The sequence below is a fragment of the Chiloscyllium plagiosum genome, unplaced genomic scaffold (genome assembly GCF_037043375.1).
Source record: "Chiloscyllium plagiosum isolate Xiang-an unplaced genomic scaffold, Cpla_swu_hap1 HiC_scaffold_3, whole genome shotgun sequence".
NCBI lineage: Eukaryota > Metazoa > Chordata > Chondrichthyes > Orectolobiformes > Hemiscylliidae > Chiloscyllium > Chiloscyllium plagiosum.
Window position 1 is genome coordinate 140,855,367 of NW_028270141.1, and position 25,304 is coordinate 140,880,670.

General features: G+C 46.6%; 1 protein-coding gene across 2 annotated transcripts in view; it reads left to right on the top strand.

Annotated features, from left to right (window-relative positions):
- Positions 1-1,165: 1,165 nt before the first annotated feature.
- traf3ip2a (TRAF3 interacting protein 2a) overlaps positions 1,166-25,304 on the top strand; it is an 82,169-nt gene continuing 58,030 nt past the window's right edge. Inside the window, exon 1 of one of the 2 annotated variants that reach the window (XM_043675383.2) lies at positions 1,166-1,262. In XM_043675383.2, coding sequence (XP_043531318.2) covers positions 1,256-1,262 — 7 coding nt within the window. In that variant the 5' untranslated portion in view covers positions 1,166-1,255. The remainder of the gene's footprint in view (positions 1,263-25,304) is intronic. The other variant, XM_087983915.1, reaches the window with a different exon arrangement.

A 25,304-nucleotide genomic window follows, 5' to 3' on the forward strand; every position in this document is an offset into this window, starting at 1 on the left:
TGTGAGTGAGTGTGTGAGTGTGTGTGTGTGAGTGAGTGTGTGTGAGTGTGTGTATGTGTGAGTGAGTGTGTGTGAGTGAGTGTGTGTGTGTGAATGTGTGGGTGAGTGAGTGTGTGTGTGGGTGAGTGAGTGTGTGTATGTGAGTGAGTGTGTGTGTGAGTGAGTGTGTGTGTGTGAGGGTGTGTATGTGAGAGTGTGTGTGTGTGTGTGTGTGAGTGAGTGTGTGAGTGTGTGTGTGTTTGTGTGAGTGTGTGTGTGTCAGAGTGTGAGTGTGTGTGGGTGTGTGTGAGTGAGTGTGTGTGAGTGAGTGTGAGTGTGTGTGCGTGTGTGTGAGTGTGTGTGTATGTGAGTGAGTGTGTGTGTGAGTGAGTGTGTGTGTGTGAGGGTGTGTATGTGAGAGTGTGTGTGTGTGAGTGAGTGTGTGAGTGTGTGTGTGTTTGTGTGAGTGTGTGTGTGTCAGAGAGTGTGAGTGTGTGTGGGTGAGTGTGTGTGAGTGAGTGTGTGTGAGTGAGTGTGAGTGTGTGTGGGTGAGTGTGTGTGAGTGAGTGTGTGTGAGTGAGTGTGAGTGTGTGTGCGTGTGTGTGAGTGTGTGTGTGTGTGTGAGTGGGTGTGTGTGTGAGTGAGTGTGTGTGTGAATGGGTGAGTGTGTGTTTGAGTGTGTGTGGGCGTGTGTGAGTGAGTGTGTGTGTGTGTGCGTGAGTGTGAGAGTGTGTGTGTGTGTGTGAGTTGGTGTGTGTGTGTGAGTGGGTGTGTGTGTGTCAGAGAGTGTGAGTGTGTGTGGGTGAGTGTGTGAGTGAGTGTTTGTGTGTGTGTGTGTGTGTGTGAGTGGGTGTGTGTGTGTGATTGTGTGTGTGTGTGTGGGAGTGAGTGTGTGTGTGAGTGGGTGTGTGTGTGTGTGTGAGTGAGTGTGTGTGAAGGATCGTATTTTGGTTCACAGGTTCCATGCCAATTCTCAGTTGCTCTCAGTAAGTTTGCCAGTTGTGGCAGTCAGTGTATTGAAGTGTTTCTGACCTGTCCACAGCAGTAGTCAGTGTTCCCTGTTCAGCCCAGAATGAGGAAACGCAAGGTACATTATAGTGGGATTTCAGCTGCCGTACTTCTCGGTATGGGTGAGCTTTGCTCGCTGGGGATTTTGTGAGCAGCAGATTTGCATAGGACAGGCTGAGGCACCTTCCTGGATTGCCTCGGGATATTCCTCCTTCCTGCTTTTGTCAACACAGACCGGACCAACGCTGCCTTAACGCGCTACTCGGTAATGCAAGGTAGGACTCGACTGGACCCTGAGTTCCTGGATCACTGGCTGAAGGGGGCTGTCTCCCCTCCTCCCTGCAGTTGGGTGGTCACACTACCATCCTCTGTGAGTTTGTATTGTCCCAATAGGCCCACCCAACGTCAGCCCATACCTTCAGCTAGAAAGGGTGAAACTGATCCGAAACACCAGGGACTGGGCTCATTTCGGGGATAACGCAGTGACTAAGGGGCTGGTGGCATTCTGACTCCCACCAAATCCGGCTTCGGGGTTTTTAAAGATTCACTCTGTGGATCCCGCGCTGGTGCCAATCAAATGGCGTTTTCCCTGGAGTTTCTTTAACTTTCCTCAGCCCACTGTCTCTCCACACTGGCTCAGCAAGGGCTAGCATTCTCCTGGGGACAGGACCAGGGGGAGGTCTCTAGGAAGCTCCCTGAGTCCAGGGACAGGGGGAGGTCCCTGGAGACAGGCCCTGGGGGAGGTCTTTGGGGAGGTCTCTGAGTCCAAGGACAGGGGGAGGTCCTTGGGGATGGGGCCAGGGGAGGTCTCTGAGTCCAGGGCCAGAGGTAGGTCTCTGAGTCCAGGGACAGGGGGAGGTCCTTGGGGATGGGGCCAGGGGAGGTCCTTGGGGATGGGGCCAGGGGAGGTCTCTGAGTCCATGGACAGGGGGAGGTCCTTGGGGATGGGGCCAGGGGAGGTCTCTGTCCAAGGACAGGGGGAGGTCCTTGGGGATGGGGCCAGGGGAGGTCTCTGAGTCCATGGACAGGGGGAGGTCCTTGGGGATGGGGCCAGGGGAGGTCTCTGAGTCCAGGGCCAGGGGTAGGTCTCTGAGTCCAAGGACAAGGGGGTGTCTCTGAGTCCAGGGTCAGGGGGAGGTCCTTGGGGATTGGAGAGGTCTCTGAGTCCAGGGACAGGGCTAGAACAATGCTTTGGTTTGTGGGAGACAGCAATGCTTCAGTGTTGTCAACAGGGTCGGCCCAATGGGATCTCCTCTCACACCCAAGAGGAGTAGTTGGGGGGTGGATGGAGAGACAGAGGATGTGCCCCACCTGTCAGAGAAAGCTGCCCTTTTCTTTCCCCCTGGTTTTGCACCATCCTGCTGTGCCAGCAGCTTGCCTTTGCCTCTCCTGGGGGTGTCATGCCTGGGACTGTGGGTGGGGTGAGGTGGGACGGGGGGATGTGAAGGTACTATAGGATGACACATTGAGTCAATTTTGTCAGTAGCCTGTTGGGTCAGCCTGTCGGATCATTCAGCAAAGTGACTTCAACATAATAAAAGGTTTGGAGCATGACTTTTTTTGGATTTCCCTGTGTCTGCGTGGTTTTCCTCCATGTGCTCCAGTTTTCTCCCATAATCCAAAGATGTGTAGGTTAGGTGGATTAGCCATGCTAAATGACCCGTAGTGTCCAGGGATCTGTAGGTTAGGTGGATTAGCCATGCTAAATTACCCACAGTGTTTTAAGATGTCCAACACCACCTCCTCTGTAATGTGGGCATTTTTCTAGATGTCGCTATTTATTTCACCATGTTCTCTAGCTTCTATATGACAGTTGTTAAGCCCACAGGCCTGTAGTTTCCTGGTTTCTGTTTCCCTTTTAAAAGACATTTACTGTCTTCCAATCTAATGGACCCCCCACCCTCCCCAAATCTCGGGAGTTTTGAAAAATTAATACATCAGATACCTCACTTGGCACTTGTTTTCAAACCCAAGGATGAAGTCTGTCAGGACCCAGGTACTTAGCAATCCACATCTTCAACTATTTACTCAGTACTACTTCCCTGGTAATTGTACTTTTCCTGAACTCCTCCCTCCCTCTGTTTCTTGATTCATTGCTGCTTCTGGCGTGTTATGTGTGTCCCTCTATAGTGCAGATGGATGCTTCATAACTCTACTGTATATTTTCTATTATAAGTCCTCCAAGCTTACACTTTTTTGGACCAATGCTCATTTTGTTAACTTTTCTATATGTATATAAACTCTTACTATCCTCACTATCACCTGATGAAGGAGCGTCGCTCCGAAAGCTAGTGTGCTTCCAATTAAACCTGTTGGACTATAACCTGGTGTTGAATGATTTTTAACTTTGTACACCCCAGTCCAACACCGACATCTCCAAATCATATCCTCACCATGGAATGGAAGCAGGCCATTCAACCCATCAAATCCACACCAACCCTCCAAAGAGCATCCCACCCAGACCTATCCCATCCCTGTATTTCCCATGGCTAATCCATCCAGCCTGCACACCCCTAGCCACTACAGGCAATTTAGCACAGCCAATCCACTTAACCTGCACATTTTTGACCTGTGAATAGAAATCTTTTCAGACACACAAACAAAATGCAAATTCCACACAGTTGCTTGAGGGTGGAATTGGACCCAGGTCCCTGGTGCTGTGAGGCAGCAGTGCTGACCACTGTGCCACCCCTGTTTTCATACTTCTGGCTAGCTTTCTGCCATACTCTAATTTCTCCTCTTTATTAATTTTTTGGCCATTGTTTCCAGTTTTTTACATACCGCCAATATTCTGAAAAGAAATCAGAACAAAAGAATTTCCTAACCCTAATGCTGACCCTAACTTGCAAAGCTAAGAATCTCAAGATTAACTACCAGCATCAACACTATTGTCTTTGTATATACCTTTTCTTTAAGTTTGATACAAGCTTTAATCTTTTTAGTCAACCAGAGATGATCAGTTGGAATTTTTCTGGCTTGTTGAAATGTGTGTATTCTGCATATGCTGAGATGTTCCCTTAAATATCAACCACTGCATCTCTAATACCTATCCTTTAACCTAGTTGCTGGTTCATTTTGTCCAGGTCAGCTTTCATGCCCTCAGACTTTTCCTTTATTTAAGTTCAAAAAATAGTCCTGGATGTACTCCTCTCTCATTCAAACTGAATGTAAAATTCAGTCCTTGCACCCACTAAGAGTGTAAAGTTATGGCCATGCTAAGGGGAATAGCCAGAGTGAGGGGGTATAAGAGTTTTATTGGGAGCTAGGTCATTGAAATGAGTGTACAATTGTTCAAAATGGTTGCAGCAAAAATATAGTGAGGCAAATAGGTTCGATGGTCGGGGTTTTGAAAATACAGCAAGTCCAGTTCACACATGCATGAAGATGGAAAGGTTGGTGCATAACAGGTAATTCAAACATAGGTGACAAAATGGTCAGTTATAGATGGAAATGGACAATTAATTAAGACTTCTGAATAAATAAATCTTATTCCAGTTTTTGTTTTCATACTCAAAGAATTCATATGCACTTCGCAATCGCAGAAGCATTTGAATGAAGCTCTAATCTGTGCAACAAAAATGAATTGGTTCATTGAATATATAGAGGCTGAGTTATTGATCGACAAGGGAGTTGAGGGAATATGAGAAATGGTTAAGAAAAGTTAAGACTTCAATCAGATCAGTCACAATCTTATTGAAGAAAGCTTGATGAGCCAATTGATCTAATCTTATTCTGTCAGATCTCCCTTGCTGGAAAGTATGTGTATATCAGATTAGGACAGAATACACATTAATGGCCTGCTCTTGGCTGGGCAAGGCCAGGCTGAATCATAGAAACTCTACAGTGTGGGAGCAGACCATTCAGCCCGTCAAGTCCACACCAACCCAAGTCCACACCAACTCATTTCCCATGGCCAATCCACCTAACCTGCATATATTAGGACTGTGGGAAAATATGCAAACTCCCCATCAACAGTCGCCCGAAAGTGGAGTCAAACCCAGGTCCCTGACCCTGTAAGACAGCAGTGCTAACCACTGAGCCACCATGCCACTGAGTTTACATAGTCTGTGATTCCACAGTTGCTAGCCCAATGTCTACATGAAGATAAATGATTTTCATGAACAGGCTTAGGCCACTTAGTGTGATCTTTCATATGCAGAGACCATGGGGTTGTTCTGTACCCTTAACCCCAAATCCTGAAATTGTGAAAAGACAAATTGCAAGGACTCCCCGGAGCCCCCCCCCCCACCGCCACTTTGTGCTAAGTAGGGCCTGAAGATATTGAAGGAAGCCCGTGTAACCTGATTGACCTAAAACTGTGCTCTGTGTCAAAAAGATGTAAACACAGTGATTGATTACGTTTAAAAAAAGTCTTTATTTTTCAGTTTGTTCACACCTTTCCATGCCCTGACTTTGAACAGAGAAGTACACTGAGGAACATTGGGAGTTAGCTCTGGAAAAACTCTGACCTTTTGCAGCTTAGTAAGATGTTTTTCGATATGTGGGCGGCACGGTGGCACAGTGGTTAGCACTGCTGCCTCACAGCGCCATGAGACCTGGGTTCAATTCCTGCCTCAGGCGACTGATTGTGTGGAGTTTGCACGTTCTCCCCGTGTCTGCGTGGGTTTCCTCCGGTGCTCCGGTTTCCTCCCACAGTCCAACGATGTGCAGGTCAGGTGAATTGGCCATGCTAAATTGTCCGTAGTGTTAGGTAAGGGGTAAATGTAGGGGTATGGGTGGGTTGTGCTTTGGCAGGTTGGTGTGGACTTGTTGGGCCGAAGGGCCTGTTTCCACACTGTAAGTAATCTAATCTAATGTCATCAATGCAGTCAAACATGTTTTCCTTGTTTTTGTTCTGCAGTTAGAGGAATTCAAAACCGAAACTCAAAACTCTCAGGCTTTCGCAGTTTCAACTAGAGAAGTGGGGGTGGTGCGGAGCATTCATTAAACAATTCAGGACCATCAAAGCCAGAATCTTCCTTTCCTTCCTTTGATACATTTTATCCACTTTGCTGATCCATGCCTGGGTTTCCAGGTGGCTCTGTTATCCTCACAATATCTGGAAAATGTATTGCCATTCCCAAAGCAACACGGCTTTTTAGACTTCCACTCTCTATTGTGACCTGGTTCCACTCTGACTGTTAGCCCAGTCACAGAACAAGCCTGCATGGCTTGGCTAACCTAGGAGACCAGCAGTTCAGCTTATCGACACTTCCTTATATTCGATTTCTTTGTCTGATGGTGGAACCAACAGAGGTGGGGCTCTACCACAACCGGAGCTTCAGGTCATTGTGGTGTTCAGTGACAGCTTTAAAATTACCGATGGATCTAGCAGCTAGTGAGGGAATCGATAACAGTGTCAAGCGTAACACATACAGCAATAACCATTCAATGATGCTCCATTTGAGATCCACCAAGCTCACTCAGCTCCTGTGTGTCAGTGACAAAAACCTCAGCAGGTCCATCAGCATGTGTGGAGAGAAATCAGAGTTAACATTTCAGGTCCGGTTCTGAGGAAGGGTCACCGGACCCAAAACATTAACTCCAATTTCTCTTCACAGATGCTGCCAGACCTGCTGAGTTTTTCCAGTAACTTCTGTTTTTGTTTCCTATTTACAGTGTCCGCAGTTCTTCCGGTTTTTAATTCCTGTGTGTCAGTGTTGGAAGGAGTAAATATGTAAGTTGAAAGATTAGCTTTCACCAAATGACCTAGATGATGTCAACCTTCTTAAATATTGTTGGAACTGCATTCGGATAGAATAATCCATTGCACTCCTTGACCTGTGTCTTGTAGATGGAGGACAGGCTGCAGGAGGCCAGGCAGTGAGTTGATCACAGCAGATTTCCGAGTTTCTTACTTGGTTAGATTCTCTTTTTGTTTGGAAATTCTCGTTTTCTAGCACAAGTTGGATGAATGTTACGGCCTATTTACCAAACCCATTTTTTCTGCTCCAGTACAGGCCCGGAGTGCTCCAGTACAGGCCCGGAGTGCTCCAGTACAGGCCCGGAGTGCTCCAGTACAGGCCCGGAGTGCTCCAGTATGGGCCCAGAGTGCTCCAGTACAGGCCCGGAGTGCTCCAGTACAAGCTCGGAGTGCTCCAGTACAGGCCCGGAGTGCTCCAGTGTGGGCCCGGAGTGCTCCAGTATGGGCCCAGAGTGCTCCAGTACAAGCCCGGAGTGCTCCAGTACAGGCCCAGAGTGCTCCAGTACAAGCCGGAGTGCTCCAGTACGGGCCCGGAGTGCTCCAGTACAGGCCCGGAGTGCTCCAGTGTGGGCCCGGAGTGCTCCAGTACAAGCCCGGAGTGCTCCAGTGTGGGCCCGGAGTGCTCCAGTACGGGCCCAGAGTGCTCCAGTACAAGCCCGGAGTGCTCCAGTACAAGCCCGGAGTGCTCCAGTACAGGCCCGGAGTGCTCCAGTGTGGGCCCGGAGTGCTCCAGTGTGGGCCCGGAGTGCTCCAGTACGGGCCCAGAGTGCTCCAGTACAAGCCCGGAGTGCTCCAGTACAAGCCCGGAGTGCTCCAGTACAGGCCCAGAGTGCTCCAGTGTGGGCCCGGAGTGCTCCAGTACAAACCCGGAGTGCTCCACTACAAGCCCGGAGTGCTCCTGTACAAGCCCAGAGTGCTCCAGTGTGGGCCTGGAGTGCTCCAGTACAGGCCCAGAGTGCTCCAGTACAAGCCGGAGTGCTCCAGTACGGGCCCGGAGTGCTCCAGTACAGGCCCGGAGTGCTCCAGTGTGGGCCCGGAGTGCTCCAGTACAAGCCCGGAGTGGTCCAGTACGGGCCCGGAGTGCTCCAGTACGGGCCCGGAGTGGTCCAGTACAGGCCCGGAGTGCTCCAGTACAGGCCCAGAGTGCTCTAGTACAAGCCCGGAGTGCTCCAGTGTGGGCCCAGAGTGCTCCAGTACGGGCCCAGAGTGCTCCAGTACAAGCCCGGAGTGCTCCAGTACAAGCCCGGAGTGCTCCAGTGTGGGCCCGGAGTGCTCCAGTACAGGCCTGGAGTGCTCCAGTACAGGCCTGGAGTGCTCCAGAATCTGAGGATTTGAATACTTAATATTGCAGCAGCAAGTACTTCCATTTCTGACTTTATGATGGAGGGAGGATCATTAATGAAGCAGCTGAAGATAGTTGGGCCTAGGACAGTACCCTGAGGAATTCCTGCAGAGGTGTCCTGGAGATCTGACAGCTACTAGCATCTTCCTCTGTGTCAGGTATGACTGACCAGCTCTCCCCCGATACCCTGGCCCCCAGTTTTGCCTGAGCTCTTCGATGCCGCACCTGATCAAATGTTGCTTTGATGTCACTGTCACTCACCCTCACCCCGGTCAGCCCTTTTGTCCATGTTTCTGTCAAGGCTGTAATTGCAGTGGGAGCCACGTGACGATGAGTCAGCGGGTTAACTGCCACTTGATAGCAGTGTGGACCACCCCTTCCATCACTGTGTAGGGATCAGAGTATACTTGGGGCAGTAATTGGCTGGTTTGGATTGGTCCTGCTTTTTGGTGGACATGGTATACCAGGACAGTTTTACTCTATGCCAGGTAAATGCCAGTGTTGTAGCTGTACTAGAACAGCTTGGCTAGGGGCACAGCTAACGCTGGAGCACAACTGTTCCGTGCCACTACCGGGATGCCCACAGTCTTTGCAGTATCCAGTGCCTTCAGTTGTTTCTTGATATAATCACATTGGCTGAAGACTGTCCTTGTGCCCCTTAGAGTTGCTTCTATGGCATTCAACATGGTGCAGTACTAGTTCATCAGCCAACGGGTTGCGGGTGATAATCAGCAGGAAGTTCCCATTCCTATGTTTGACCTCATGGCATGAGATTTCACAGGATCCAGAGACATGGTTACTCCCTCCTGATAGTGTATCACTGTGCCAGCCCCTCTGATGAGTCCCATCCTGCTGATGGGAGATGCTCAGGGTTAGGAACGATTGTCTCAGGGACATTCTAAGTAATGAGTTGGGGAGTGTAACTATGTCAGATTGTTGGTTAATGAGTCATAGAGAACAGGAGTAGGCCAGTTGGCCCTTCAAGCTTGCTCTGCCGTTCAAAATGATCACAGCCGATCCTCTACCTCAAAGCCATATTCCTGTTTTCTCTCCATATGCCTTACTACATTTCAAATCTAAAAATTCATCAATCTCTTCATTAAATATCTTTAGTGATTTGGCCTCCAGAACCTTCTGCGGTCCAGAGTTCCACAGCTTCACTACCTTTTAAAGAAAAATTTCTTCACTCATCTCAGTCCTGTATCCTGAGACTCCCAAATCAGGAATTAGGTCTGAAACAACTCCACAGAGGCCAGTATCCTGTCACCAAGTTGGCCTCTAGTTACACATGGAGGGTCCATGGCACTGACCCAGCACCTCCCCCCACAGCCAGCTCTCAGAGTCAACCGAACCTCTGACACTCCTGTTTATATCTGCCAGCCTGCCTCCTGTGTCCAAAGCATCTCAGAAGAGATTCATCCTCTTCTGCAACATGCGCTGTATCCGTCTCAGATTCTGAGGTTTCTTCAATGCTAGGCGGAGAGGACAAACGCACAGGTTCCAACAGTCTTTCAGGCTGTTCTGAGGGGCCGGGTATGTTTTGCTCCTGCCCTATTTGCGAGGTAGCAGCTTTCATATGGTCCACATGCTTATTCAGGACCACCTCACCCACTCCGAACTTCGTACATCACGGGACCTGACCTTGAATATTTATACTCTGCATCTAGCCAAAGTCCAGGAAGCATATGCTATTGGGCATTCCTCTCCATTGGGCAACCAGTGAGCCAACACAACCCTGACACCTTACTGGGAGGCACAGCTTGTCAGCACTACAGCTCGCTTGGGTCAGAGTGTGCCAACACCCTAGATGATGACAGTGCTTCTTCACTTCTCTAAGGCTATGAGACTATTTCCAAGGCTGACTCTTTCTCAATACCAGGTGTCAGATGCCAGGATATGTATGAACCTTTTGTAACAATTCACCAGCTCAAAGAATGGCCTAAGCTCTGGTATAGACATTTTCTATAGAGTCCCTATAGTGTGGAAACAGGGCATTTGGCCCAACGAGTCCATACGGACCCTCCAAAGAACATCCCACCCCGACCCATCCCCCTACCCTATATTTCCCATCACTAATGCACCTAACCTGTGCAGCCCTGGACACTATGGGCAATTTAGCATGGCCAATCTAGCTAACCTGCGCATCTTTGGAATGTGGGAGGAAATCGGAGCCACCCGGATAAAACCCACGCAGACACAGGGAGGATGTGCAAACTCCACACGGACAGTTGCCCGAGGCTGGAATCGAACCCAGGTCCGTGGCATGTGAGACAGCCGTGCCACCCCTAGGACTTCGGAGCCGGAGCACCATTGTTTGCCCTCACTTTATCTTCCAACAGATGTAACCTGGTCTTGTTTACTCTGTAGCCCAAGTAGATGACTTGGTGTGCCTGGAACACACTTTTTTCCCTCCTAAGGCCTACACTTGCCTTGGAGAAACATTTATGGACCATGTCCAACTTCTCTAAGTGCTCTTTGTTGGTCTTCCCTGTTATTAGCTTGTCATCCAGACAATGGCGACCCAGAGTAAATCGTTCAAAATATTCTCTATTGTCCGCTGAAGAATATCACAGGCTGTTGATGCCCCAAATGGTGGTCTTGCATATTGGTACAAACTCTTATGGGTATCAATTGTAGCGTCTTCTGGGAATTCTAATCTAATAGCAATTCCAGGTATACATGGCTCATGTCCAGCTTTGTGAAGGGCAGCCCTCCTATCAGATTTGTGTACAAATCCTCTATTCAAGGCATTACATATTTATCCAACTGTGATAAGTGGTTTACCATTTGTTTAAAATCCCCACCAAGGTGAACCAACCCGGGTTTCAGAGTCAATGGGACTAGTGCAGCCCATTCTGCAAACTGGACTGGTTTTGATTCCTTCACTTTCCAGCCTCCTGATTTCTGACTCTACATTTCCACGTAAGCCAAATGGCACTGGACGGGTCTTGCAGAATTGTGGGGTTGCTTCTTGGTGGCCTCGGCCCCTTTGATAGTCCCTTGACCTTCCTGAAGATCATCTGGCTATTTAAAACATCACTCAGGCAGCCATTTTCTAATTGAAAAATGTTTAGCATCCAAGTTCAGTGGATTATAGAACAAACAAATTAGATTAGATTAAGTTAGGTTAGATTCCCTACAGCGTGGAAACAGGCCGTTTGGCCCGACAAGTGTACACCGACCCTCCAAAGAGTAACCCACCCAGACCCATTTCCCTCTGACCTATGCACCTAACGCTTTGGGTAATTTCAGTGTGGGCAATTTAGTCTGGCCAATCCACCTGACCATCTTTGGATGCTTTTATTTCGAAAAGGTTGAAGTATGAAAATAAAGAAGTCTATATAAGACTGAAACTATGCAAAAATGAACCTGTACAAGACACCAGCCTGGCCAAACTTAGAATACAGTGAATAGTTTTGGTCCCAATATTTAAAGAAAGGTAGGCTGGCATTGGAGGTAGTTCAGAGATTGGGTTAATCCTATTACGGAAAGATTTTCTTATGAGGAGTGGTTGAGGCTGAGTAAGTTGGGCCAGTACTCAATAGAGTTCAGAAGAATGAGAAGCAACCATATTGAAACATAGAAGGTTCTTAGGGAAGTGGACAAGGTCAATGCAGAAATGTTTCCCCTTGTGGGAGTATCTGGGAACAGGGACAATCCCAGAGTAAGGAGTCACCATTTAAGACAGAGATGAGGAGGAATTTATTTTCTCAAATAGTACTGAATCTGTGGAAGTCTTTACTGCAGAGGGCTATTGAGGCTGGGTCGTTAAGTATATTCACGGCTGAGATAGTCAACATTTTAATCAGTAAAGGTGTCAAGGGAATGAGGTAGGAAGGTGGAGTTGAGAATTTTCAGATTAACCATAATCTCACTGAATGGCAGAACAGACTCAATGGGCTGAATGACCTCCTCCTCCTCTCATGTATTATGATCTATGGATGCAGATCTTGAAGCCACCTTGTGTGAACCCTACGGCCAACTGAGCCCACAGTTACTCCCCACCCCCAGAGTCAGTAGCTGTGACAGCATATAGCTTTATACACTGGTTGTAGTCCATAGCTATACATAATGAAGGGAGAGGCTGTCATTTTCTTTCTTTCAATTGACTGACCAGAAGTCTCTCCCCCCTTATCATCTCCCATTGCCATTTGTTGGAAAGATTTGCAGGTTGATGCTCAACCTGTTTGGTCACATAATGAATGAAGTCCTATGGAGTGAGACTTGAGTCTGGTGTTTCTGATGTTAAGGCAGTCTCACTGGGCCTATTTTCCCCTGATGATTGCCTAGCTCTGATTTGAGTGGCCCAAATGCAAAATGTGTCATCAAATCCTTACAGTGTGGAAATAGGCTCTTCAGCCCAACAAGTCCACACCAACTCTCCAAAGAGTAACCCACCAGACCCACTCCCCTGCCCTATATTTACCCCTGACTAATGTACCTACCCGACACATCCCTGAACATTAATGGGCAATTTAGCATCGCCAATTCACCTTATCTGTATATCTTTGCATTGTGGGAGGAAACCAGAACACCCAGAGGGGACCCACATCGAGAGAATGTGCAAACGCCACACAGACAGTTGCCCAAGGGTGGAATTGAACCCAGGTCCCCAGTGCTGTGAGGTAGCAGTGCTAACCACTGAGCCACCACACAGTGTCATTGAGCCATCTGCCTAACCAAGTTAGACCCAACTCTCACGCTCCCTGGATTCCCAAACTCTAACCCCCATCTGGTTATAAACATTTCGATGCTAGCTATTGGCCAAATCAAGGACAATGATGGTGGACTGTGTGCCAATTACTTTTCTGTTGACTTTTCCTTCCATCTGGGCTTCTGATGTCCTGCGAAGGTATTTATTCGTGTTACCACACAGATATCTGTTTGGGTTCACAATGCTACACTTCAGCTGAAGTTTACTATTTTGAATATTTGGTTATTTTTACACCATTTGAGCTAACAAAGCATTTGGTTAATTAGAGTCCAAACCACAGTTTCTCATCATATCATTGCTGAGCTCTTTTTACAGAGAGCATATCACAAGAAGGATTGAAATGGTTCAGTCGACATTTTTCATTGCAATTAAATTAAATCAATGCACAGTCAATAGATTTAAATTAGTTTTCATTAATCAGCAAGAAAATCTGATTTCTTACCCCATTGTATAGAGCTTCAAGACAATGTAGCAAGTCTTGAAATATCACGTACTTCAGCCTGCCTACCTAACTGCTTGCTCTACCTGCATGTTAACTTCTTGTGTTTCTTGTATGAAGACGCACAAATCTGTCAGAACATCATTTAAGAGTTCCACATCTGTTAGAAATATATTCTTTAATTTATTCTTCCAGCAAGATGACCCAGAGCACATTGAGGGGCTGACTGACATAGTCTAGCTCCTCCATCCTCCACTATTGTTCCAATAAATGAATAAACTTGTGTTTCTCCACACTTTTTTTATAATTTACTCAAGGGATGAGGGCATCATTGACAAAGGCAGCTTTTGTTATCTCTAAGAGGATGGAGGCAATGAACTGCCTTGTTGAATCACTGCATTCCTTGTGTTTATAACCAGCTTCCACCTGTCTGTACCCCTCTCCTGTCTCTCTGTATCCTCCTTAGAGCTTACAGTGCCACCCAACTTGTAATAACTGCACATTTTGATATATCATTCCCGACATTTAGACATTAACAATGATGGTAAATAGCTGCCATTCGGATCCTTGTAACACTCTACTAGTCACATCTGAAAATGTCCCACTTATTCCTGATCTAGGGTGACATACTGGCTCAGTTACAGTCTCACAGCACTGGGGCCCTGGGTTCAGTTCTATCCTCAGGAGTATGCGCATTCTCCCTCTGTCTGCATGGGTTTGCTCTGGTTTCCTCCCACAGTCCAAAGCATGTTGGTTAGGTGGATTGGCCATGCTTAAATTACCCATAGTGCCCAAGGATGTACAGGTTAGGTGGATTGGCCATGCTCAAGCTACTAGGAGAAAGTGAGGACTGCAGATGCTGGAGATCAGAGCTGAAAATGTGTTGCTGGAAAAGCGCAGCAGGTCAGGCAGCATCCGAGGAGCAGGAGAATCGACGTTTTGGGCATGAAGAAGGGCTCATGCCCGAAACGTCGATTCTCCTGCTCCTTGGATGCTGCCTGACCTGCTGCACTTTTCCAGCAACACATTTTCAGCTCATGCTTAAGTTACCCATAGTGCCCAAGGATGTGCATGTTAGGTGAATTGGCCATGCTTAGGTTACCCATAGTGCCCAGGGATGTGTAGGTTAGGTGGATTGGCCATGCTTAAATTACCCACAATGCCCAAGGTTATGTGGATTAGCCGTGGGAAATGCAGGGTTACAAAGATTGCTCCTCGGAGGGTTGGTGTGGACCTGATGGGTTGAATGACCTGCTTCCACACTGTAGAGATTCTACGTTTTCTAACTATTATTAGCCTTCTACCCCCCTCCCCCACTCCAACCTCTCACCCTCACAACACGTAGCCCTCCAATCCCTCTGCTCCAATCCCAACCTCACCATCAAGCCAGCGGATAAAGGGGGCACAGTGGTAGTCTGGCGCACTGACCTCTATACCGCTGAAGGGGTAAAAACAATAACTGCAGATGCTGAAAACCAGATTCTGGATCAGTGGTGCTGGAAGAGCACAGCAATTCAGGCAGCATCCAATGAGCAGCGAAATCGACGTTTCAGGCAAAAGCCCTTCATCAGGAATAAAGGCAGAGAGCCTGAAGCGTGGAGAGATAAGCTAGAGGAGGGTGGGGGTGGGGAGAAAGTAGCATAGAGAGACTCCCTGAGATTCTTGTAGAGAGAGGAGGAAAACTTCTTCAAGGCAGGCATCCTTGTAAGAGGATTCGCAGTAGGGTTAAAATCAACGAGGTCTACACCGCTGAAGCCAAACGCCAACTCGAGGACACCTCTTCCTACCGCCCCCTCGACCATGACCCCAACCCCCCATCACCAAACCATCATCTCCCAGACCATACAGAACCTCATCACCTCAGGAGATCTCCCACCAACAGCTTCCAACCTCATAGTCCGGGAGCCCCGCACTGCCCGGTTCTACCTCCTTCCCAAGATCCACAAGCCTGACCACCCTGGCCGACCTCCCAATGTCTCAGCATGCTCCTGCCCCACTGAAATCATTTCTACCTACCTCGACACTGCCCTATCACCCCTAGTCCAGCAACTCCCCACATACGTTCGAGACCCCACACCCTCCACCTCCTCCAAAACTTCCGTTTCCCCGGTCCCCAATGCCTCATCTTCACCATGGATATCCAATCCCTCTACACCTCCATCCGCCATGACCAGGGCCTCCAAGCCCTCTGTTTTTTCCTCTCCAGACGTCCCCAACAGTACCCTTCCACTCTCATTCGTTTGGCCGAACTGGTCCTCACCCTTAACAATTACTCCTTCGAATCCTCCACTTCCTCTAGACCAAAGGGGTAGCCATGGGCACTCGTATGGGCCCCAGTTATGCCTGTCTTTTTGTTGGCTACATAGAACAGTCGATCTTCCGTAATTACACCGACACCACTCCCCACCTCTTCCTCCGCAACATTGATGACTGCATTGGCGCCACCTCCTGCTCCCGCGAGGAGGTTGAGCAATTCATCAACTTCACCAACACATTCCACCCTGACCTTAAATTTACCTGGACTATCTCTGACACCTCCCTCCCCTTCCTGGACCTCTCCATCTTCACTAATGATGACCGACTTGACACTGACATTTTTTACAAACCCACCGACTCCCACAGCTACCTGGATTACACCTCTTCCCACCCTACCTCCTGCAAAAATGCCATCCCGTATTCCCAATTCCTCCGCCTCCCCATGTCTGCTCCCAGGAGGACCAGTTCCACCACAGAACACACCAGATGGCCTCCTTCTTTAGAGACGGCAATTTCCCTTCCCACGTGGTTAAAGAAGCCCTCCAATGCATCTCGTCTACATCCCGCACCTCCGCCCTCAGACCCTACCCCTCCAACCGTAACAAGGACAGAACGCCCCTGGTGCTCACCTTCCACCCTGCCAACCTTCGCATAAACCAAATCATCCGCCGACATTTCCGCCACCTCCAAAAAGACCCCACCACCAGGAATATATTTCCCTCCCTACCCCTTTCCGCCTTCCGCAAAGACCGTTCCCTCCGTGACTACCTGGTCAGGTCCACGCCCCCCTACAACCCACCCTCCCATCCTGGCACTTTCCCCTGCCACCGCAGGAACTGCAAAACCTGTGCCCACACCTCCTCCCTCACCTATATCCAAGGCCCTAAAGGAGCCTTCCACATCCATCAAAGTTTTACCTGCACATCCACTAATATCATATATTGTATCCGTTGCTCCCGATGCTGTCTCCTCTACATTGGGGAGACTGGGGGCCTCCTAGTAGAGCGCTTTAGGGAACATCTTCGGGACACCCGCACCAATCAACCAAACCGCCCCGTGGCTCAACATTTCAACTCCCCCTCCCACTCTGCCAAGGACACGGAGGTCCTGGGCCTCCTTCACCGCCGCTCCCTCACCACCAGACGCCTGGAGGAAGAATGCCTCATCTTCCGCCTCGGAACACTTCAACCCCAGGGCATCAATGTGGACTTCAACAGTTTCCTCATTTCCCCTTCCCCCACCTCACCCTAGTTCCAAACTTCCAACTCAGCACTGTCCCCATGACTTGTCCAGACTTGTCCGACCTGCCTATCTCCTTTTCCACCTATCCACTCCACCCTCTCCTCCCTGACCTATCACCTTCATCCCCTCCACCATTCACCTATCGTACTCTATGCTACTCTCTCCCCACCCCCACCCTCCTCTAGCTTATCTCTCCATGCTTCAGGCTCTCTGCCTTTATTCCTGATGAAGGGCTTTTGCCCAAAACATCGATTTCGCTGCTCCTCGGATGCTGCCTGAACTGCTGTGCTCTTCCAGCACCACTAATCCAGAATCTGGTTTCCAGCATCTGCAGTCATTGTTTTTACCCCTTCTACTTATTTCATCCTTTACATGACCTGATCACACTTGAAACCAATATACATTTTACACACATTCTCACTGGGAATGCACAGTCGATTTAGACAGGATATTTCCTCATGTGAGGCAATCTAGAATAAGAAGTCATAGTTTTAGGATAAGGGGTTGCAGGTTTTAAACAGAGATGAGGAGGAATTACTTCTCTCAAAAGGTGGTGAATCTTTGGAATTCACTCTCCCGGACTGCGATTGAGGCTGGGAGATTGACTAAATTTAAGGAGGGAATAGACAGATTTTTAATGAAGGGTTATGGAGAGTGGGCAGGAAAATGGAATTGAGGCTGAGATGAGATCAGCCATGATTGTAATAAATGGTGGAACAGAGGCTGAATGCCCTACTCCTGCTCCTAGTTCTCACGTTCTCATGAATCACAAGACCATAAGACATAGGAGCAGAAATAAGACCATTCAGCCCATCAAGTCTGCTTCACCATTCAATCATGGCTAATAGGTTTCTCAACCCCATTCTCCCACTTTCTCCCTGTAACCCTTGATCCTCTTTACAATCGAGAACCTATCTATTTCCATCTTAAGTATACTCAATGACCTGGCCTCCATAGCCTTCTGTGGGAATGAATTCCATAGATTCACCACTCTCTGGCTGAAGAAGTTTCTCCTTATTTCTGTTCTAAAATGTTGATTTTCTGTGTTTCTTGTATGAAGACACACAAATCTGTCAGAACATCATTTAAGAGTTCTTTTAAAAATATATTCTTTAACTTATTCCTCCAGCAAGGTGACCCAGAGCACATTGAGGGGCTAACTGACATAGACTGGCTCCTCCATCCTCCATCATTGTTCCAATAAGTGAATAAACTTGTCCACTTTATCTAGGGCTGTGCCCTCAGGTCCTAGTCTCTCTGACCAAAGAAAACATCTTCCCAACATCCACTCTGTCCAGGCCCTTCAGTATTCTGTAAGTTTCAATTAGATCCCCCCTCATCCTTCTGAACTCCATCATGTACAGACCTGGAGCTCTCAAACGTTCCTCATACGTTCAATATGAACCAATAGTGAGTTTTAACAAGAAGAGGCACTCGTATTAACAACACAATGACGTTAATTCCATGGTGACAGTAGGTATATACTACATTTGTTTGTTTGGTATCATTACAAAGACTGTCAGGAACTGAAATGAGCACAGTGTGTAATTCTGGTCACTGGAGGAAGGACAGCAGAGGAGATTCACCAGAACGTTATGAAGGGAGGCTGAAAATGTTCAGGTTGTCTTTAGAGCAGAGAAGGTGGAGAGGGACCTGATTGAGGTGTATACATTTGTGAGGGGCATGGAGACAGTGGATAGAAAGCAGCTATTACCTTCAATGAAGGGTCAGTAAGAGGGGGCATCATTTAGGTGAAAGGCAGGAGGATTTAGAAGGGATTGGAGGAAGAGAGAGTGGTGGAAATTGGGATTGCACTGTCAGGGAGAGTATTTGAAGCAGGAAATCTGACTACCTTTAATAGGTACAGGGAATAGCACTTACAAGATCACAGTGTACAAGGCTATGGGTCAAGTGCTGGAAATTGGGACAAATGAAGGTTTAGAGTAATTTTTGTCAGTGCAAATTCAACAGGCCAAAGAGCGTCTCCCTGTATGGATCTATAATTCTGGTGGTCCTGTTTATCTGCTGCCCTTATCCTTGTTGATGGAGCAGTTCATGGGTTTTGAAGGTGTTGTCAGAGCAGCCTTGGTGAGTAACTGCAGTACATCTTGTAGACAGCACACACAGCGGTCACTGTGTATCAGGGAATGAATGCTCAAGGTGTTTCAGGGGGGCAAACAAGTGGGCCACTTTATCCTGGATGTGTTCTCAGGCATGGTTGGAGCTACACCCGTCCAGGGAATTGGAGAGCTTTCCATCACACTCCTAACTTTCGCCTTGGTGAACAGCCACTGGGACATCACCATAGAATTCCCAGTTTCTGACCTGCTCTTGTAACCTGTGTGCTATGGTTATCTGATGAGTCCTGTTGAGTTTTTGGTCATTGGTAACCTCCAGGATATTGTTAGTGGGGAATTCAGTGATGGTAATGCCACTGAATGTCAAGGGGTGGTGTTAGATTGTCTCTTGTTGTTGATAGTCATTGCCTGTGTGCTGGTACTGCCTGGTGGTATCAGTCTGCTGGATGTCACCTAGGTCTTGCTGCACTGTTTCAATATCTTTCATAAAAGGTTTAAATAATCTCTTTTGTTTTGCCACTCTTCCTGGTGCATTTTCCAGCCTTGAGGAATACAATGGTGAGAAGTGGATAATGTGGAGACAATTTGGAATTTTCTTGGGAAGCACAGACCCAAATTACAGTTCAGAAAGCCCCACCTCCCACGACCTCTGAAAATACACTTTTCACTGTACTCCTGTGCTTGAGTACACGTGACAATAAAATCTAAATCTAAAATGGTACTCAGTCAATGGGAGATAGGAAGGGAACTCCTCAGTGGTGAAATGTGCACTGCGCATCCATGAGGTTTGATAATCTGTTGTCTGATAGAGTGACCACTTCCTTTTCCACGAACTGTCACACACTCTCTTACAGTTCATGTATTCCATTCTCCCACACCAGCCCCAGCCCCTGCCCAAAGCCCTCCCTCAGGCGCTATCTCTGCAGTGCATTAACGGTAACTCTCACCTGGCACCAATCCAAACCACAACAGCTGCCATTTTCAGCACACGGTCTCCCACTGGTCATTCAGTTGAATTTGTTGCGGCTTTTGCAATTCTGCATTCTTCAGTTGTGGGCTGATAGTCACACAAGTAAAAGCAGTTGTTCATTGTTTACTGGAGCCTTCTAACCATTAGCCAGCAGTTCCCAGATAACAGTTTGAAACCACACGGGCTGCGTTCCTCAAGGCAATCAGGGCTCACATTCTATGGGACAATGGTTATGTTACTGGGTTTCTACTCCAGACGTATGTGAGTTCAAATGCTGTGTGACAGTTTGAATATATCTGGAAGTAAAAAGCTAGACTCAGTAAAAACAATCATTATGTCGCTGGATTGTCACAGAAAGCTCAACATTGGACTTGGCCATTTAGCCTTTCAAGCTGATCATGCCGGATCGGATTTTCACCTCGACTCCACTTTCCTGCATCTCCCTGATTAGACTTTCAGTCCCTTCGTAATCAGGAATCGACCTGTGTCTGTCTTCAAAATATTTAAAGGTTCTGCATTCACTGGCCTTTGAGGAAGGGAATTCCAAAGACCCATAATCCTTTGAGAGAAAAGAGTAATTTGAAGTCTGTACTTTAAATGGACGACCCTTCTTTTTTCACTCTGACCCCTAGATCTAAAATCACTCACAAGAGGAAACATGGTTTCAATGTCAACCCAGACCACCTCCTCAGGATCTGATATGTTTCAATTCAGTCATTTCTGACTCTTCTAAACTGCAGAGGATGTATAATCATAGAACCATACAATGCAGAACAGACCCTTTGGCCCATCAAGTCATATTTGCCTAGCCCGTGTGGCCATTCCTCATAAAGTAATCATTCAAGACAGCTCAAATCTCAATTATCGCCCTCTGAGAAACAAGATGTCCCCTGTTACTGATCGGTCGATATATGCTTATGATTGAATGACATCTTTTGCCATTTTGGGAATCAAGGGTTACTTGGAAAAGGCTGGAAATTGGAGGTGAAGAATGTCAGATCAGCCGTGATTCTACTGAATGGTAGAACCGGTCTCAAGAGGCTGAATGGTCTATTCCTGTTCCTGTCTTTTATGGTCTCGTATTTGATGCAATCATATAACAGTAAGTGTAAAAGCGATGTTGTTTCACAGTAGGTATCAATCCCTGCCTCTGAATCTACATGATTAACCTCAGTGATGGAGGAAGTTATAGAAGTGATTAGAATAATCTCATCAGATACTCAGGGAAAGTCAGCACAGTTTGTTAAAGCCACATTGTATTTTGAGGATATTGAGATTGATGTGGTTTACATGGACTTCCGAAAGGTGATTGGTGAAGTGCCAGGTGATAGGCCTGCCAAGGTGAAAGCCCGTGGAATGAAGTGTTTGGCAGTAACATGGATCTGAATTGGCCAAATGTTAGACACGAGGCACAGAAGCGTTTTCAAACTGGCTAAAATTAAACAGTAGGATTCCTGGGGTTCAGTGCTAAAACTGCTGTTTCTCCTATCTATATACCAATGATGTAGATTTTGGGGACGGACATAATTTCAAAATTGTGGGTGACCCAAGATTTAGAAGTGCAATGCAGCTTGAGGAGGCTGGTGGTAAACTTAAAGAGAAGGAAGGATGGCTGGCGGAATGAGTGACAATAGAAATTTAATTCAGATTTAAGTGCAAAGTGATACACTTTGGTAGGAAAAACAAATCAAATAAGGAGTACAGTTCTAAAGAAGGTGCTGGAACACAAATCTGGGGGTCAAAGGTACACAAATCATTGAAGGACTGGTTGAGAAATTGGTACAAAAAGTCATTCATGATCCTGGATTTTATGAATGTATAGAAGTTAGAATTTTCCCTTCCCTGGATATTTTGAGAAAAGGGGGAAAAATCAAGTAAATTTGCCTCAGAGAGAAACTCACCCTTTTCTAGACACCTCTGCTACTGAGTGCTGGGAAAGAGGATCCATGAACAGCCTTCTCAACATGCCAGGGATTAAGGCCCTTATGTGGTCATTTAATGGCCATGTAAGGGTCTCATCTGATCGATCCTAAATCAACTGCTTCTCCAACAGGCAAGAGATTTCCAACTGGGAAACCATGGCAACTTGCCTGTCCACTTGGAGTTGTGGGATGGGGAGGACTCCAATTCTCCAAATAGAACATAGGAACATGAGTAGGCCTCTCCAGCCTTTTCCACCCCTCAGTGAGGTCATGGCTGATCTCTGGCCCCACTCCATATACCTGCCTTTGGCACCTATCTCTTAAAACCTTTGTTGAACAAAAAGAGTTTTTTCTCAGATTTGGAGCCAATTAGAGGCACAGGTGGTGAGAAAATAGGTGCAGTGTGAAAGCTCCCTCCCTGTCCTTGCCTTCGACCCTCCCTTATTATCCCTTCCTTATCCCTCACTGTGTGACCAGAAGAAAACAAAGAAGACTTGCCTCTTTGCCATTGGAAACTTTTTTATTTAGTAAACTAAGATGGAAGCTGTTTACCTATTCCCACCTCTCCAAATTCAATCTACACAAATTCCCTTGTGCATGTTGGCTTTTACCATTCTCCAACCATCGATTTTGAAGGCATCAAAATTAACTCTGTGCCTCTTGCTTTTGTACTGTCATTACACCATGAGCAAGTGAGTTATCTACAATTACCTGGCCACTGTTTATCCATCTATTCGTGTCATAGTAATCTACAGCACAGAGAAAGGCCATTTGGCCCATCCCATCCATGCCTGTCTAAAGCAACCATCTAACTATGCCAATTCCATTTTCCAGTACTTGGCCCACAGCTGTGTATGCCTTAGTATCACAAGCGTATATCTAAATAGTATCATCAGTGCTAGGGAAAATATAAGCTCGACTGCAATTAGGTGCTAGTGGGGGGGGTAGAAAAAAAGGGGGAGAAAAGAAATATATGTTACGAAAAAAAATCTAAATAGTTTCTAAATGTTATGTGGGTTTCTACCTCTCCCAACGTTGCAGGTACTGAATTCCCGATTCTCACCAGCCTCTGGGTTAAAAGGTTTCTCCTCACATCTCCTCTAAACCTTCTGCCCCCCACCTTAAATCTTTGTAGATCTAATGTAACAAATGGTCTCAATGATATTGCGACTTATGGGAGCTTGCTACGTATAGAATGACCGCTGTGTTTTCAGCGTTGGAACAGGGGCAGTATTACACAAATACTTCCCTGGCTGTTTGGTTGGTGTTCTCTTTTCATTGAGCCAGAGTCATTTCCTTGTATCTGAACTCTGTGCAGTACCAAGTTACTTTCTAATAGATGGTGCTTATTTCTCAGGACATGGGTTTGGGGGAGCAGGGGTGGCATGGGGGTGGGAGTGGGAGTCAAAATAGGTGAGTGGTCATTCAGAGAGAGGGCACTGGAGCCAGATTATGTAGTCGTGGCCAAATTAAAAGCTGGTGGGTCATGTTGGGGGCATCTGTGTGCCAGCATGGGGGAACAGTTTGGTGATAGTGACCATAACTCAGTAAGATTTCAGGTAGTTTTGGATCAGGGCAAAGATGAACCAGAAATGAAGGGGAAGGGTGTGTGATTTTAATAACATAAGACAAGATCTGACAACGTGGACTGTGTCAGAACAGCAGGAGATATTCAAAGGGGTAGTCGTGAGATTGTGGGACGAAAACATTTCGAAAGGAACCCTGGATGTCAAGAGATTTACAGTATTAGATAAGGAGAAAAAAGGAAGCTTAAGATATATACCAAAAGCTTAAAACAGCAGATGTCCTAGAGAAAGATAGAAAGTTCTGGAGGTTGCTTGAAAAAGAAATTAGGAGAGCAAAGAGGGGACATGAGAAAAGGTGAAAACAGAGAAAATTCCTAGGCATTTTGTAAGTATGTAAGGGACAAAAGAATGACCAGCAAGTGTAGGGCCCATTAAGAATCAAAGTAGCAGAGCTGAAAGACATAGCTATGGTTTTAAATGAGTACACTGCATTTCTATTCTCTGTAGAGAAGGATGATGGAGATATTGAAAACAGGGAGGGAGATTGTGATATACTTGAATGAATGAGCATTGAGAGAGAGGAAGTATTAGTGGTTTTCACAGGCTTGAAATTGCCAGGCCAAATCCCCAGGCTCAGATGAGATGTATCCCAGGCTGTTGTGAAAGGCAAGGGAGGAGATTTCAGGGGCGCTGACATTAATTTTCAAGTCCTCTGTAGCCTCAGGAGAGGAGCCAGAGAACTGGAGAACAGATAATGTGGTACTATTAATGAAGAAGGGTAGAAGGGATAAACCAGAATACAATAGGCAGTGAGTCTAACATCTGTGCTAGGGAAACTATTAGAAAAAATTCTGAGCAATTGAATTAATATGCACCCTGAGACTAACCAATATATGGCTTTGTAAGATAGAGATCATATCTAAAAAAAATTGACTTAATTTTTTCGAGGTGACAAGGTTTGTAGATGACAGTAGTGAGCTTTTGTCATCTACATGGACTTCGAAAAGACTTTTAACAAGATTTAACATGACAGACTGGCTAAGAAGCTAAGGGCACATGGGATCAAGTACAGTTTGGCAAATTACATTCAAAATTGGCTTAGTGGCTGGAAGCAGAGGATGGTGGATATGTTTGTGACTGGATGCATGTGTCCAGTGGGGTACCACAGGATCCGGTTTGTTTTATGATGATTTTGTGGCTTTAGGAGTTGTATTTTGTCCTGGTTTCTTTCAGAGAGAGAGATTGAACAAGAGGTGAAGAGCAGCCTGAAATAATGTAAATAGTTTGTGAGGCCTTGGGTTTTTATTAAAGTTGGAACAATAGAAGCAGCCTGGATGGCTGTGGCCAGCTCTCACTAATCAGGACGTCTGGGTTTTCTTAAGCTTTTAGATTCAGCAGAAGCTGCTGAAGATATTTTTCCCCTCTCTCGGTTACAGCTAGAAGCTGGGGTTTCTCTTCCTACTCTGGGCATTGCATATGAGAAAATCTGATTCTGAATTTGCCTTTTTGGATGTGTTTATGGGACATTATTATATTCAAGCAGTTAATTAGTATTAACTACTGTCTCAATTGTTCTGTTAAGTTTTCCAGTAGAGTTATGTCATTCTAAGTTCTCCTATCTTGTGTTTTAACTATAGTGTGTGAGTAAATTGTGTTTTGTTTAATGCCAGTATTTTCACCAATCGAATTGCATTTGGAATGTAGAACTTTTACATTTGCCTTCCTCACTGTTGACTACCCCACCAATTTTGGTGTCATCCTCAGGCTTACTAATCATGCCTCCTAAATTCTCATCAAACCATTTGGTTAAAACACAAACCACAGTGGATTCCTGCTGGACACAGACCTCCTGTCTGAAAAACAACCCACCACCACCACCCTCTATCTCCTATCATCAAGCCAATTTTGTATCCAATTGGCAAGCTCTCCCTGAATCCCATGTAATCTAACTTTACTAATTAGTCTACTTTACTAAAGTTCATGTAGAAAATGTTCACATTCTGAACTCATCAATCGTTCTGATTGCATCTTCAAAAAGACTCAGTCAAGTTTGGGAGACACAATTTCCCTTGCACAAAGCCATGCTGATTATCCCTAATCAGTCCTTGCTTCTCCAAATGCATG